Source organism: Erpetoichthys calabaricus, chromosome 1, assembly GCF_900747795.2.
Source record: "Erpetoichthys calabaricus chromosome 1, fErpCal1.3, whole genome shotgun sequence".
NCBI classification, from domain to species: domain Eukaryota; kingdom Metazoa; phylum Chordata; class Cladistia; order Polypteriformes; family Polypteridae; genus Erpetoichthys; species Erpetoichthys calabaricus.
Window position 1 is genome coordinate 69,562,628 of NC_041394.2, and position 16,262 is coordinate 69,578,889.

Below are 16,262 nucleotides of genomic sequence, written 5' to 3' on the forward strand. Positions count from 1 at the left end.
GACGCACCAAAACTAGCCGAGGACAAGATAAGAAGGCATGAGAACATCTGTTCTCATGGAGGCCAGAAAACATGGTTTTAGCAGGCACATACGAAGCCAGCTGAAATATTGAATCAGCAAAGATGGCAAGAAGGCATTGCTGCCAAGGTCAGGTGATGTAATGCAAGGAAAATGACAAAATATGTTCTAACATAAATAAGTTTAGAAAATTAGTAATACTAGCATTTAACCCAAGTACAGAAATTAAATGTAAATCAAGCATGCCAAGCAAATGATTAAATAAAGGCACATGCCATATTTCTTTTTAAATCAACGCTTAAGCTTCAGGCCACCATTATAAAAAGTTTGGAAGGCTTAGGAAAGGAAATGACACAAGAAAGCCCAAAGATGGTAAAAGGAAGCCGTCTGCCCAGCCTTAGACCAATCAAAAATAAGCAAAACAGAAACTAGAGAGAAACAATGGACAGTAAAAATAGGTACAGAATGAGATAATTTAACAAGGTCAAAGTGATAAGAAAGGATATATAAGTTTTGGGTTTTGAACTGTTCGGGGCTCAGCTCAGTTTGGCCGTATTGGGTTGAGTCCTTGATATTATTATGCTTATTTTATTGCAATAAAACTGTAGACTCTGTTTGCCTATTCCGAGACTCCTAATAGCCTTCATTTCAGGTAAAAAGCCTTCTGGTGACAATTTTTCGCCACGACACATGCAGATGCCATAATCTAACAACTTGGTCTTTTCCAATTTATTATAGATGTGTTTTAGGCCATACTATGTTTGATATTTTTTTCGTGTTACAATTTGGCTGCAATTGTAAACAAGCAACATCTAATAATCAAGATAAACATAGGCTTTTTAGGAGTTTGTAACAGATGTCACTTGTCTTCAAAATTTTCATTTGCCATAAACCCAGACAGAAAATGTTCTTAAACACTTCTCATTCCTTTTGTCCAGCAATATTTAATATTGTCCCAGTGCCACAGTTTCTGAATGTTTTTATTTCACACATTACTTCCTACTGCTTACTGAACTGTTTTCTTAATTCATCTTCTGTGAATTTAAAATAATCTCTCAGATACTTAACAAGTAAAAATTTATACTCTAAAGTAGCAGTTCACAAAAATATGTTCTGTCTGTTTGAAATGCTTAAGAAGTTCTCAGTATTTCTATCTGGTAAAATGAAAGTCGATTTAGAACATGAGACTTGGGAGCAAACAATGTTGAACTTGCAGCAGGGAAACTATTACCACCTAACATAAGATATTCGAATGGTGAAAAACTCATTATGTTCTAATCTGACAGTGCATTATGCTTTTTTTTACCCAGGATAACCTGGGGTATTATTAATAAAAAGTCTAGTTGAGGACATGAGGAGAGGGTGCCCATGAGGTGGAGCTTTATTCACAAATCCTTACTTATGAGAACCGAGATAATACAAAATGACTGTTGAATACTATACATTTAGTATTTTAAGCAGTTAAATTACTATTTGATAGTGTGCAATATATTGAATGTAATACAAAATGAATTAAAAAGTATGTGTAGCACTGCTTTTTAAAGCAGCACTAAACCTAAGTGTGAATTTAAATGTCCATGTGATATAAGGCAAAAAAGTGATTGCTTTATAAGACTGTGACCTTGGGATTAGAGCATACATAGACTGACAATGTCTCATTGATACTTGAAACAATAGGGTAGGGTTATCCATGATACATTCTATTCCTTTGGCTCCTGTGCTTAGTTTATGGACACTGTTACTTATTCATGGTACCAAATCCAGTGTTGATGTTTGTCAATAGGGGTCTGGTGTCTGGTAACTGACTTAACCCTCTATTCACAATACTGATGAGGGTAGTATCTTCACTAATCTGGAGTTTCTCCACAGTAGTTGCTCTGTATTGGAAAGGATGTGTGGACAGATGAGGTCTATCTGGAAATGGTAAAAGTATTGGGTACTGTGGGCATGTCTTGGGTAAAGCTGTCAGGAAGATTTGGACAGAACCTGAATGCTGGTAGAATTAAATGGTGTGGACCACATATTGAAAATAGTGAACAAAAGGGTGTAACAGTTCACCTCACTGATATGAATGTAAAAGACTTTCTCTGTATTCTATGCAGGCTGGTCTTCTCTTAAATGTCAATCTATGATAATACAAGCTGATGTGCATACAAATGTAAATATTCAGCTAAATTGACAGTAATTTGCACTGATAAGCTGCAGGTGTTTTTCCTCAGTGCAGAGCAATATTGTTATTTCACCCCTCAAAGGAAAATATATACATATTAAATGTGTCGCCTTCATAACTGTTGTTTTTTGTGATCTATTTAGATTGTATAAAGTAAAGTGGTTATAACTATAGGGTTTTCAATGATTCCATCTTGGGCTATTGTCACTCATACCATATATATAAGCTTCCCCTAGGCTACCTTACTTGCTAATAGGGTTTCTTCTTGCAGTTTTACATCACTATATGAAAGTCATTGCTGAATGCACATTGCTTTAGACAAATTTACTGCCTGTCTCAAAAAAACATCAATGATTAGAAAAGTGCAAATTTATTCCACAAAATATCAAGATGACCTTAATACATTGTCACATATGCATGTCGGAGGACCTCCTTGCGGGTTCATTCGAGGTATGTAATAAACTGCCACTATGACAGGGGGCACTGCCACTAATGCTGTCATCTCCTTCTTTCCCCACAGAGCTGAGAAGCCACTTGGTGAATGCATTTAGCCCCACCCCTTCTGGTCTGGCAGCCATTAGATTCCAGACATCCCAGAAGGAGGTGTCATTTTTGGCCAGAGCTTCTCTAGAGTGACTGCCTTTATTCTCTTTCTGTGACATTCTAACTGGAGGGACAAACGCCAATAAGTATTATTTTTGTTTATCTTTATTTGATTTTGCTGTCTCCGGACAATAAAAGGGACGACCTAATTGGTGCCCCAGATTTTCCTTACTGCATTCAGAGCTGTCATTAATGTGTCTGACCACAGCTTTTTTGTGGAACTTTGAATGTAACTCAAAATATTAAATCCTTCTTATTGACTATGGATGTTATCAAATCATTAATTATCCTCTGAGAACTGAGTTGGTATTGTACTGTACTTGAAAATAATTAGAATCTGAATGACACATTTCATCTTTTGCAATACTGCAAAAAGTCCAGTTATACTACTTTATCAGATTATCTCTTACCCGGATTACTGTAATCATCTCTTCAGTTCTGTTGTTTCAGAAAATATCAACAAAGCACACTTTGAAACTGCATCTGTGAGGGGCCTGCATATGATCAAATAGACTAATATTTCATCTCATCTGATTAGAATACATTGCTTCCCTGTCAGATAATAAATCATTCAAAATGCTTTGATTTCAAATTACAAAAGCAGTCCAGCACTCCAGAATACATCATGTCTCTTATGTGATAAAAGATCTTCTGTCTACTGATCTCTGGAAAATTCATATCTTCTGACACTGTCTTCTAACTGTACTAAATACACACTACACAAATCTGGTAATGATTTATTTAGCCTTGTAACTGCAGCTCCAGGGACTCCATTATGCTCTTTAAGCCATGCTGAAGATGCAGATCAATACTCTTACTTTCACAAATTGCTGCTGTTACATCAATCTTGTCAAACAGACTCATCTATGATTTAAAATGCAGCAGATTTCATGTTTATTTTTGCTGTTACACCTTGAACTCACACTGTTAACCAGCACTAGATGTTCATATCCCCTTCTTGTTCAAACTCTTATCCTGTAGTTAAGCAACTGTATCTAGGTGTTTGCATAGGCCTACAGAAAAATCTAAGTTGGCAGTGGCATTATTTAAAGGAGGTTATCAATAATTTGAGTCTGATAGTCATGGTAAACCTAAATATAGTCTAGTGGAGAAAGGCTGGTAAACTGACTTGTAACAAGGAAAGGAAATGGTGGCAGGTGAAAATATGAGTTATAAGACAAGGCAAAGACTGGGCAAAACAAGAGGACATCAGAGAAAAAAATACCACAGGTCACAGCAGAGTAATTCCCATTAGTAAGATGTATGGCAATTGGGCAAAATGTAAGCCTGTACTGTGCAACGTTTTTCTGGTTTTGTATTCTGTTCACACTCCCTAATGAACTGTATATCAATCAAGAATTTTTACTTCTGCTTCAAGTATAAACTATAGTTTAACTGAATTATATTCTTGAGTTTGTCATTTTATCTATGGGTACAGAAGAAAAATTTCAGAACAGAAGAAAAGCAATGCAGCAGTTTTTCTGGGCAACTGCTCCTCTAAACAAAAAGGGCTCATTGGCATAAACCTTGGAAGGGCATCGTGACCTGGAAATAAATGAACAGTTTGACTCATGTTTACATTAGTTATCCATCCATCCTTCAATCCAGCTTCTGAATTTGCCTAATACAGGTCTGTGAGGAGCCAAATCTTAAATTGGCAGAAAGGTAGAAACTAACTCTGCCTGAAATTCAGTTTCATCACTGGAATATTCATGCATGCATATACACCCTCACTCACTCAATAAACCTATCGTGATTGGCTTTTGCATGTAAAAGTTAACTATAGTAAGCAAGGAAAATTCACACCAACACATGAAAAATCTGTAAATTCCAAGCAGACAATAATCGTTCTAGGATTCAGACCCAGAGCAATGAGGCAGCAGAGATAACCAATGTACAACAAAGCTTCTCCGAAATTAACTACAGGATTACAATTCAAGCAGTTTAGCAGGTTTTTAATTGTTATAATTAACAAAGAATCAGCGCATCATTCACTGCAAGTCCAACCAGTGCATGTGATTTAAAAGAGAGATCAATACATTACAATGTTTCAAAAGGTACCTTACATAACAACAGATTTTCTTATCGAAACAGATAATCAAAACTTAATGCCATAACTTATTTATTAAAATCTCTTTATAATTATTTTATTTGACATAATTTATTACAGTATATGTTTTTATCATTATAGCATTTACTTCCTTTCATCTACTATGAGCTCTGCATTTTCCTTCCATACACACTAATTCCTTAATTATCCCAAATGTCAGAAAAAATAAACAGCCAGCTATAACTGATCATTAAACACACTCTGTAATACACTGTTAACAATGTAGTCTGATATAAGATGGTTTTAATTTCTACTAATGACCTTTAAAAATATGGCAAAATATCCAGCTATATTAAACTTAATAAGTAAAATATCTGGAAACACCTATTATAAAAAGTACATAGCACAAGAGCTCTAGATGACAAGAATGTTTCAATTACATAAGATAAACCAAGGCAAAAGTTTTCAATTACTGATCCATGTATACAGTAGTTGTTATTTTATATTTTTCAGATTACTTATTAGTTTTATACATTATATAAAAATGATACCATGAGACAGTAAAAACATATAGAAAATATACATAATACAATTTTAACTGAAACATTACAAGCATAGTTTTCCATGTCAAGAGAGAAAGGATCATTCCATTTTTCAATACAGTCCAACCACAGGTCCTAATATAAAAGAAAAATACAGAAATGCACTGTTAAAAAAATGTAAATAATTTAATCTGAAATAATTTTGATGCTCAATAGCAGGCATACATGAAATTTCAACCAAATATTAACTATCTGCATAATCATTTCAAATATACTTAAATATACTTCTCATTTAAAATTTAATATACTTAATTCGATGTGAATTTTCAAGAAAGTAAAGATTCTGTCTGGGTAGCAACTAATTTGAGCATTGTAAGACTAAATGTCATCTTCAGGTAAACAAACTAAACATAGTGTTAAAGAATATTGGAAAAATAAGTAAGCAATAAGCAAAATGATCAAGTAGAGTGAAAGCATTTAAAAGAATTTATCAAGAAACCTACCTTAACTTGATGGCACCAAGATACGACCTGATAATTAAAAAAAGACACATTTATTAACTTCATTAAATTAACCCTACATATATCAGCATACTTAAGACTGTACATATACTGTTTAAATACTGTGTAAATTTGACTGATTAAAATATCCATCCATGCATTATCCAACCCGCTATTTCCTAACTACAGGGTCACGGGAGTCTGCTGGAGACAATCCCAGGCAACACAGGGCGCAAGGCAGGAAACAAACCCCGGGCAGGGCACCAGCCCACTGCAGGGCACACACACACACACACACACACACACACCCACCCACCACACACTAGGGACAATTTAGAATCGCCAATGTACATAACCGGCATGTCTTTGGACTGTGGGAGGAAACCGGAGTACCGGAGGAAATCCACACAGACATGGGGAGAACATGCAAACTCCATGCAGGACCTGGGAAGTGAACCCGGGTCTCCTGTGAGGCAGCAGAAATACCCACTGCGCCACCATGCTGCCCTGATGAAAATATTGTACTCTGAAATGTTTTCCAAATACAAAATTTAATCACTCATCAAATGAGCCTCTATTTAAAATGAACTCCAGTAAATAATACAATGTTGTAATGCAATGCTGTTTCTGCATTAAGGGCCAATGGGGCATAACTTCACCAGGTGTTATGAAAAATAAGCAATAAGCAAATTCGTCTGATTATTAAAATTTTAACAAGAACCCTACATTTTGTCTTAATAAACATATTTTACAATTCTGTTTTATGATCATTAAGCCTCACATGTCAACTTCATGGAAAACAACTCAGCAGTCCTGGTGTGAAAGAAATGATATGCAGAAAATTGTTTTTCAATTGCCTGCCACCCTCAAATTATCTAGTGAAAATCTCTGGCAGCATGGTTGTCAGCGCTGATACCGAAGAGCCCCAGAGTTTTGTATACAAGGCGTTGGTGTGTGCCGTATGCATGTTCTATCTGGGATGTTGTGGCTTGTCCTTTTTCACCTCAGTGAAATTTGATTCTATACTTTAGGTATTGCTGTTCCTAGCCAATAGATTTTCCTGATTAACATTAGAATCCCTGAAGCCTAAGAAAAAATTCGAAATCCCAGGTCACTTTAAATTCCTTCGCATCTCTCATATCAGTGTCTTCTATTTTGTAAATGTGTCGATCAGCACAAGCAGCAAGCAGCCTGCTAACTCAGCTCAAGTCACAGAGAAGATGCTCAGAGGTAAGGTCTGTTTATCTGGGTGTGAGGTTCCTGGAATTGTACAGGGTAAATAATATATTGTCATTTGGAATACATACATTTCATGTGTGTTCCGTGTCTACAATGATCTATGTAAATGTAGGATGACAGGGAATGTGAGGCAGGAATTGTTGAACACATAACTAAAAAAGAAATGTTTTTCATATTTTAGTAATAATTGACAAAATGTAGACATGAAGTGTATAATGTGTGAAGACTGAAGTCCAAATATCAAACACTTTCACAAAAGGTACAAGTATAACAAAACAAGTGCGCTTTTATTCAAGAAAAAGAAATCAGGCTAGGGTACAACATTGCCATGGCCGTTTGGGTGGTGCAGTGGTAAGAACTGCTGAATCATAATCAAGAGGTTCCTGGTTTGATTCTGGGTGCATCCATTTTGAGTAGTGAGCTGGTTTTATTGTTACTATTATAGGATGAAAATGTACATTTGATTTGAGTCTGTAACAGCCGGTGTAAATTTATGATACTTGTAAAAGTTAGCTTTTTTTTTTCTCAGTAACGTTCACGCTCCCCCTGATCTTACACTGCTAGTCTTCAAATAAAGACATGCAATAACAGAGGTGAACTCAGATGTGGATGAGGGTTCTACATCCAAACAGTGACATCTTTCACCTTTATGCCTGGTGAAGCTGCATTGTTCTTATGTGTGAGTGGACGTTTCTTGTGGAGAGGGCTTCTGTTCTCTTTCTCCAATGTAGAGCCCTCATTCTCATCTGAGTTCACCTTTGTTATAGCACGTCTTTATTTGAAAACAGCAGTGTGACATCAGGGGGGGCGTGAATGTGACTGAGAGAATAAAACTGATTTTAAAAAAAAATGCCAGCCTTTACAAGTACTATTAATTTACACAAGCTGTTACAGACTCAAATCATATGTATGTTTTTATTATGTAATAGTAACAATAAGAGCAGCTCACTACTCAAAACATTAATTCTGGGAAGTGGCCAGCATTGAACCCATGACTTCTTGATTATGAGTCAACAGTTCTTAAAGCTGCACCACCCAAGCAGTCATGTCAGTGGCTTACCCTAAGCCAACTTCTTTTTCTTCGGTTATATTCTTGAATAAAAGTGCACTTGTTTTGTTATACTTGTACCTTTTGCGAAAGTGTTTACATGTATTTGGTATTTGGACTTCAGTCTTTACACATTATACACTTAATGTCAAAATTTTGTCATTAGTGCTATAACATGAAAACAGTTTGTGTTTTAGGTGTGTGTTCAACATTTCTTGCATTTCTCGCATTTCCTGTCATCCTACACTTACACAGGTCATTGTAGACACAGAACACACATGAAATGCATGTGTTCCAAATAACGATATATAATTTACCCTATACAACTCCAGGCACCTCACACCGAGATAAACGAGACTTGAGTTTGGAGAACTTTTTGCCCAAGTTGAGCTTTGGGGGGATGGGAGAGCAGGCTGATTGCTGCTTGTGCTGATCGATACATTTTCAAAACAAAAAACGCTGATGGAGAGGTGCGAATGAATTTAAGGTGGGCCAGGATTACAAGTTTTTTCTTAAGCAGGTCTAATAATAGATGGAAAGATAAACTGTATTTCCAGTTAGTCACAGCATTGCCCAATTCAATCAAGGCTTACTTTTCAATGCAAATTTCACATTGAGAAGTATACTAAATCTCTCTATTATAAAAAAAAAAAAAAAAACTTGTGAAGAGACAAGACTTTTTTCTGGGGACAAGACATGATCTTTTGAAGAGAGATTTTTTGAAGATAGACAGAGAGCCAGAGACACTTTCACTTCCCGCGAGACGGACAAGTCACGTCATACTTACAACCTTCAGATGTAAGTCCCATGATACACATGCTGAGCAGGTAGAGATAATGGTAGTAGGAAAATTTGAAAGTCTCCAAAAATGAGAGTAAAAATCACATTAGCACAAACAATCTGAAAATATTTCTCGGGGAAATAATGGAACATTGAAAAGAGATCGAATATTTAGGTGCTGTACAGGATTTTAAATGTTCAAAGCTCCACACGAAATGCAGATCACGCGGCACGCAGCAGCAAGCCAACAGCTTCTCGAGCAAAGAGGAGGTGAAAAAACACCTGTGACTTGTTTCCCAATGTATCACTGTTTAAGAGGGGTTTCGGAGGAGTGACAGTGTCAACAAACCGAAAATATTACTTGGGGAAATAACGGAACAGCAAAAAGAGAAAGAATATTCTGGTGCTGTACAGGCTTTTAAATGTTCGCAGCTCTATACGAAATGCAGATCACGCAGCACAGCAGCAGCAGCAAGCCAATAGCTTCTCGAGCAAAGAGGAGGTGAAAAAAACACCTGTTACTTGTTTCCTAACTGTTTAAGAGGGGTTTCGGAGGAGAGGCCGCATCTGCTTGGGGTACGCTCAGCCCCCCTTCTCCACACTGGTGCCTGCTGCTGGTGGGTGGAGGGGGGGGGGAGTGGAGGGAGGTAGGCGAGTGAATTGCACGCCAGCAGCTACTCCAACAAAGCGGAGTTAAAAAAAATGTATTTGTTTCCCATTGTATCATTGTTTAAGAGGGGTTTTGGAGAGGCAGACACTGGCAGGAGGGTAAAGGGGTTGGCGAGCGAAACCCCCTAGTTACCTTAAATATTCATTACTGAATATTTTACAATAATGACTTTTAATAACTTTAGCACAGGCAAAAGTGGTGGAGCTTGAACCTGCAGTTTTATGATTTGAATGGAGTACATCTCCCAACACCAACTATACTTCAAAGTGAATTTGAGCTGTAACAGTAAATATTGTGACTTTTTACCTGTAGATTTCTTCTTGTAATAAATTAAACCAGCAACTGCAATAACCAACCCTAAAACAATAGCAGACACCCCAATGATGATTTTGTTTCGATCTGATTCTGGCATAGATGGATCTGCAATGAAAAAAAAAAAAAATTTCTTTAAGGTACTCTAAATATGTTCCTTTTAATTTCCTTACTGACTCAGTTGGCCAAATGGGAATGAGTGTAGGTGTGTGATTGAATTGCTTTTCTATGGACTGTTGCTCATAGCTGGTTACTTCCTAAGTTTGATGTTTCTGGGATAAGCTATGGGTCTTATGACAATGTATTGGAACTAGAAGATTAAAAAACAAAAATGTGATTTTGAGTAGCAAATGAAAATGATCTAAATTACAATAAGGTTTCTATTTACCTTTGTAATATTACATTACAGTTAAACATTGTACACATTAAGTAAATACATTTCACAATGTCATTACTTCTCTGTATAATTAGGAAAGTGCACCTGAAAATAATAGTGTCAAGGTCATAATATTCATATTTAAAGTTCTTACCCCATTGCACTATGATGGGTTGGTCCGACACACTCTTGTGCTGCACCTTACAGGCATACGTCTCCCCAGACTGAGGTGTCATTTCCCAATGAGAATGTATCTGGTAGTACCAATTGCCATTAGACATCTCTTCTGTTGAAGTGACACCTGATTTTACCTCCACTCCATTCCTAAGCCAGGTCACCTTAATTTTTCTAGGGAAAAAGCCAAGAGCACTGCAAACCAGCATGTACTCATGAGATGAACCATCAGGTTTTGTTGCTTTAACTGTGACAGTGGGTTTCACTGAAAAAAAGTTTGAAAATCTTATTACTCTTATATACATACTAATTTAAGATACATAGCTTCCATGGCAAATACTGAAATTGTCTGAACTTTTTGTGTTTTAAACTGGAATTAAGAAAAGATAAATCCGTCCATCCATCCATTTTCCAACCCGCTGAATCCAAACACAGGGTCACAGGGTTCTGCTGGAGCCAATCCCAGCCAACACAGGGCACAAGGCAGGAACCAATCCCGGGCAGGGTGCCAACCCACCGCAGAGAAAAGATAAATGTTTACTAAAATCTTGTTTTCTATTCAAAATTACAAAGTATACTAATTAATGTTAACCTTTAATGTTATACTAGGGATCAAGTAGCTTTGGTTCTGACCTCTGTTTGATCATGAATGGTCTGCTATTTTATCCCTTCAGGGACCTACTGAATTCACTGCTACAGTATAAAACACTTATTGGCCAAATGCAAACAAAATCAAATCATTTTCTATATCAATTCAGAACCCTAACCTGGCAGCAAACAGTACATAGGGCAGAAAACCAGTCTTGGATGAGGTATCAGTCCTTCACTGAACACACTCATTCACACACATCTACACACATGAAAGCTCTCTAACTAAACCACACAGCATGTGTTTAAACTATGGCTGGATACAAGCAGAAGTGTCCCCCTTACAAATTATACTGTGACCTATTTCAATCTTTAACAGTTTGTAAAAGTTATTTGTTTTACCAAAGATACACAAAAACTTTTTGAAAATTTATAGAAACATCCACTATTCAAGTATTATGATCTTCACTAACAAACAGACATTAGGAATTCATTAGGGTCAGCATCACTATCTACTCATTCCCTGCAACAAGATAGACATAGGCATTGGTATTCTGTGTGCTGTTTAAAAAAAAACCTTCAACACTCAAGACCATTTCACCTATTCGTCCATCCACTTATTGACTGAACTCATCAATCCATTATTAAATCCACTTATGTCTATAACAGAATCGTAGAGAGCTGCAGCCTACTCTGGCAACAAAAGATGCAAGGCAGGAACTAAAACCAGGTTAGGACAACAGTCCATCTCAGAGCCCTCTCATTTGCTCAAACCCACCAATTCCATTGAGTTGTCAATCAACCTAAGCTGAACATCTTTAGAATGCTGATGGAAAACCAGAGGTACTAGGAGATTCTCCAAATTGCACAGAGATGGCTAAGATTTTAACCCAGTTTTGATAAAATGTTTATGACAGTGCTGATTCTAATACCCTTATGATATTACATACATCCATCTGTCCATTTCCTAACTCCACTTACCCAGAACAGTGTCAGATTTAGCTAGAAACTGTCCCAACATCGGGTGCAACACAGGAACAATCCCTGGACAGGGCACCAGTCCATCGCAGTATGATATTGCAGCATATTTGAAAGTAAGCTTGCACCATATAACTGTACATCCATTCATTTTTTTTCTCAGTTGTTTTTAAAAGAAACCAGAGTCTTGCTTTTTTAAATTTATGCACATCAAAAGAAGACATACAGTACTGCCTAAGTTCCAACAGCGTTCCTGTGTTGAAACATTTTAAATGTCTAAATGTCAAGGATAAAAGCCATTGATAGACCTACAAAATACCCCTTACGTATCTGTAAATGACGGAATTTAAGTGATATCAATTGTGCCTCCTGCGGGTAGTATTTCTTAGTGAAACTAAATAAACCAATAAAAGTTCAAAATGCTCCCATCATTGGTGAGTATGATAAGTTATAATACGTTTGAAAAATGTTAAGTAGCTACATAAACTGTTAATGTAATTGTTACTTGGAAAATAACTTGATTTTTTTAATATGTCTGCATTTATAAACTACTTCAAAGAACATGGTGAAGTGTTTTCAAATGCCATTTCAAATTCTGAACATTCGACAAGTAAAATAAACAGCATAGTGCAGTGTTTAGTATTTCGTGAGTCTCCAGTTGTGAAAGGCTGCAGTGGCGGGGACTCACCTGACTTGTCCAGGATGTGGTCGTATTCGATTTGAGCGTTGCGCTTGCAGACGGCATCCACGTTAGACTTCATCCCTGCCATCACGCCGGAGTCATTGTTGAATCGGTCCGCGTTGTACACCCCAATCTCGGTGTACCCAATAAACTTTCCCAAGGTGCTGTTGTATCGAGTGATCTCCAATTTGTTAAAAATGCGCCGTTCAATATACTCAGTTCCCTCCAGGCTGTGGGAGTTGAAGCGACACTCTCTTTGAACGTGGTACGTGTATCCCTCTAATAAACAAAAGCGAAGAAAAAAAACCCGAGCGTATAAACAAACAATTCAGCGAGGTTCTTTCAAGCATTCAATCTACACTTGAATTCCATCCAAACCATAAAACTGTCCAGCCACACTGTTCTGACGACTTACCAACTCCAAATCCTGATAAGGAGAGAAAACCTGCGACTAGACGAATAACAGCAGGCTGTAATACCGAGGTCCCCATATTTGAAAGGTCACTTTAACAAAAAATACAGTCACTCCAAAAACACTGACACATCAAGCACCTTTCACTAATGAACACATACAAACAGTAACTGAGAGGGTGATCTCAGAAAAACCAACGGATAGCTTTCATGCTGTTCTGTCACCTGTTACCAGGCAAATGTGTTTCAATGAAAACCATTTACATTTGAACAGGAAGGGATGAAATTTGATTAGATTCTTAAACACTGAAACAGCCGTGAAAAAACACATAAACTGAAGTATAAAATAGTGACATATTTGAATACATGTTTGAATGAGTCTGTAAACTCATTACCTTTGTACAAGTCAGCTAAAGTAAAATTGATACTATTTTGCTAAACTGGAAGAATCCTAACTCTCCTCTTTTAAGTCAGTGGGTAACTGAGGTTTTATATTATTTGAAATTGGAAAAAATCAAATTTGCACTTGGAGGGTCTGTGCAGATCTTTTTCAAAACCTGGCAGGATCTAATCAATAACATTTTAGAATACGCTTTTAAAGCACCGAAGAAGCAGATTCTCTCCCCATTTCTTTTTCTTCTCCATTTATCTTTATCCGCCCACTAAACTCATCAATTTATTTATTTTTACTAGCTTTAAGTTTTACTCCATTGGCTATGCTCTCTTTCTCAGGAGTGGGGGTTGATTTGTTTTCAATCCTATTTTTTTATAAAACTTGATCTATCTCTATGGAATAATGACAATAAAATCAATAAAATTAAACAAACAAATAAATAAATAAATAAATAAAGTAAAACCAAGAAACACTGCAGATAGTATTATTTAGTCTGCAATTTGATTTAAAATACAAGTAAACAAAAACCGTAATGACATTGAATTACTTATGAGTGGTATGACAAAACTAGAAGTATTTAAAAATGCATTATATACTGTAAGCAATGTCATTTTGAAGGTTCTGTTTATTTTAAATTTGAGAATAACTTGTTACAATAAGATAATTATCAATTAATGAATTGGGAATATACATACACTATTGTGAATACAGCAGAATATTGTAATAACCTACTGTTCTTTAAGCTTCTTTTTTATTTAAAGGTTAACAAAGATAGTGCCTCTTACCAACCAAATAAAAAACAGGAACCCACATTCCATGGATGGCCTTAGTTGATTAGAAATGCAGTCACACACACACGTGCACTGTTAATTTATTTATAGATATGAGTTAAAATAAAAAAATGCTTACTTGGTGGTAGAAGGCAAAAGAGAAATATCATGCATAAATACAGGGAGAATATGAAAACACAGAGGGAAATCTAGATTGGAAATCAACAGAGGAGTAAGTATTATGAAACAGCAATGATTGCAATTGCTTTACCATTCTGCTTTTCTAATTATTAGAAAGCTTCTATCAAAACTTATCAAAGAAACAAATTACACTTGCAAACTGCTGTCTTTCTATTAATAAAGCTTTTTTTTTATTAATTTTATTGTAATCATTCCATACATATAGATCAATTTTTACAAAAAATAGGATTGAAAGCAAATCAAACCCCACCCCTGAGAAGGAGAGCATGGCCAAAGGAGTAAAACTTAAGGCTTGTAAACATGCCTAAATTATTGAGTTTAATAGGGCAAAAAGAGATATATGGAGAAGGAAAGAAAATTCTTCTTATTCTAAAATATTATTGATTAAATCCTGCCAGGTTTTGAAAAAATTCTGTACAGATCCCCTAACTGAGAATTTGATTTTTTCCAATTTCAAATAATATAAAACATCGGTTTCCCACGGACTTATTAGAGGAGAGTTAGGATTCTTCCAATTTAACAAAATCAGTCTGCGTGCCAAAAGTGTAGTGAATGCAATCACAGTTTGCTTGTCCTTATCCTTTTCAAATTCATCTGGAAGAACACCAAACACAGCTATTAATGGGTTAGGAGGGATTGTGATACCAAGGCTGTCTGAAAGGCACTTAAAAATTTTGGTCCAAAATGAAGTTAATTTGGTGCAGGCCCAGAACATGTGACCCAGTGAGGCAGGAGCTTGGTTGCAGTGTTCGCAGGTTAGATCTTGCCCTGGAAACATTTTGGACAGTTTTAAGCAAGAAAGATGAGCTCGATATATAATTTTGAGCTGACTAATTCTATGCTTTGCACATGTGGAGCTTGAGTGAATTCTATGCATTGCTAACTTCCACTCCTTTTCTGATATATTAATTAAGAGATCTTTTTCCCATTGTCCTCTTGGATCTTTAAAAGGAAGGAACTCTAATAAAATATTATATATTGCAGAAATGGTGTCTAATTCCTCGAAATTGAGCAGTGTTTTTTCCAGCATGGTGGAGGCTACGAGATGAGGAAAATCGGGCAGGTTCTGTTTGAAAAAGTTTCTAATTTGAAGATAGTGAAAGAAATGTGTAGTTGGAAGGTTAAATTTGGAATGTAATTGTTCATAGGATGCAAAGATGTTGTCTATATAAAGATCTCTGAGCAATTTAATCCCAAATCTTTTCCAGATATTAAAAACTGGATATGTTTGCGAGGGTTGAAAGAGGTGGTTCTCTTGCAGGGGTGCCACAGATAGAAGATTTTCCATCTTAAATTGCTTTCTAATTTGTTTCCATATTCTGAGTGAGTAAAGCACAATTGGGTTATTAGTATATTTGTGATAACTTGCATTTATTGGAGCGCAGAGCAGGGAATATAAAGAAGTGCTGCAGGATTTTACTTGTTTTGCGGACCAAGCCTGTGTATGTTCATTTATTTGTGTCCAGGTTTTTATGGCTTGTGTGTTTGCTGCCCAGTAATAAAACTGAAAATTAGGTAGAGCCATGCCACCTTCTGCCTGAGGTCTTTGTAGGGTCGCTCTTCGGATACATGAATGTTTTGAGTTCCAAATAAATGAGGTTATGGTTGAATCTAATTGCTTAAAAAATGATTTATTGATATATATTGGGATGTTTTTAAATAAAAAAAGAAGCTTAGGAAGGATATTCATCTTAACAATGTTGATTCTTCCGGCTAGAGTGAGATGAAGGGTTGACCATCTATGCAAGTCTTTCTT

At 36.3% G+C, this 16,262-nt stretch overlaps 1 protein-coding gene across 1 annotated transcript; it reads right to left on the reverse strand.

Annotated features, from left to right (window-relative positions):
- Positions 1-4,725: 4,725 nt before the first annotated feature.
- LOC114651573 (H-2 class II histocompatibility antigen, E-S beta chain-like) lies at positions 4,726-13,313 on the reverse strand. The gene is made up of 6 exons (XM_028801397.2): positions 13,146-13,313; positions 12,737-13,009; positions 10,463-10,747; positions 9,927-10,040; positions 5,887-5,913; positions 4,726-5,518 (listed from the first exon to the last, which is right to left on the reverse strand). The coding sequence occupies exons 1-5, from the start codon at positions 13,219-13,221 to the stop codon at positions 5,888-5,890; spliced, it is 774 nt and encodes a 257-aa protein (XP_028657230.2). The 5' UTR covers positions 13,222-13,313; the 3' UTR covers positions 4,726-5,518; position 5,887.
- Between the last annotated feature and the right edge of the window lie 2,949 nt (positions 13,314-16,262).

What these genes read in the sequence shown, in the direction of transcription:
- LOC114651573 (XM_028801397.2), bottom strand. Translation starts at nt 13,221, where the DNA reads ATGGGGACCTCGGTATTACAGCCTGCTGTTATTCGTCTAGTCGCAGGT. An exon ending in ACCCATCATAGTGCAATGGG is followed by an intron (nt 10,041 to 10,462) that starts GTAAGAACTTTA and finishes TTTTCATTGCAG; the next exon opens with ATCCATCTATGCCAGAATCA. An exon ending in TTACAAGAAGAAATCTACAG is followed by an intron (nt 5,914 to 9,926) that starts GTAAAAAGTCAC and finishes TTTAATTATCAG; the next exon opens with GTCGTATCTTGGTGCCATCA.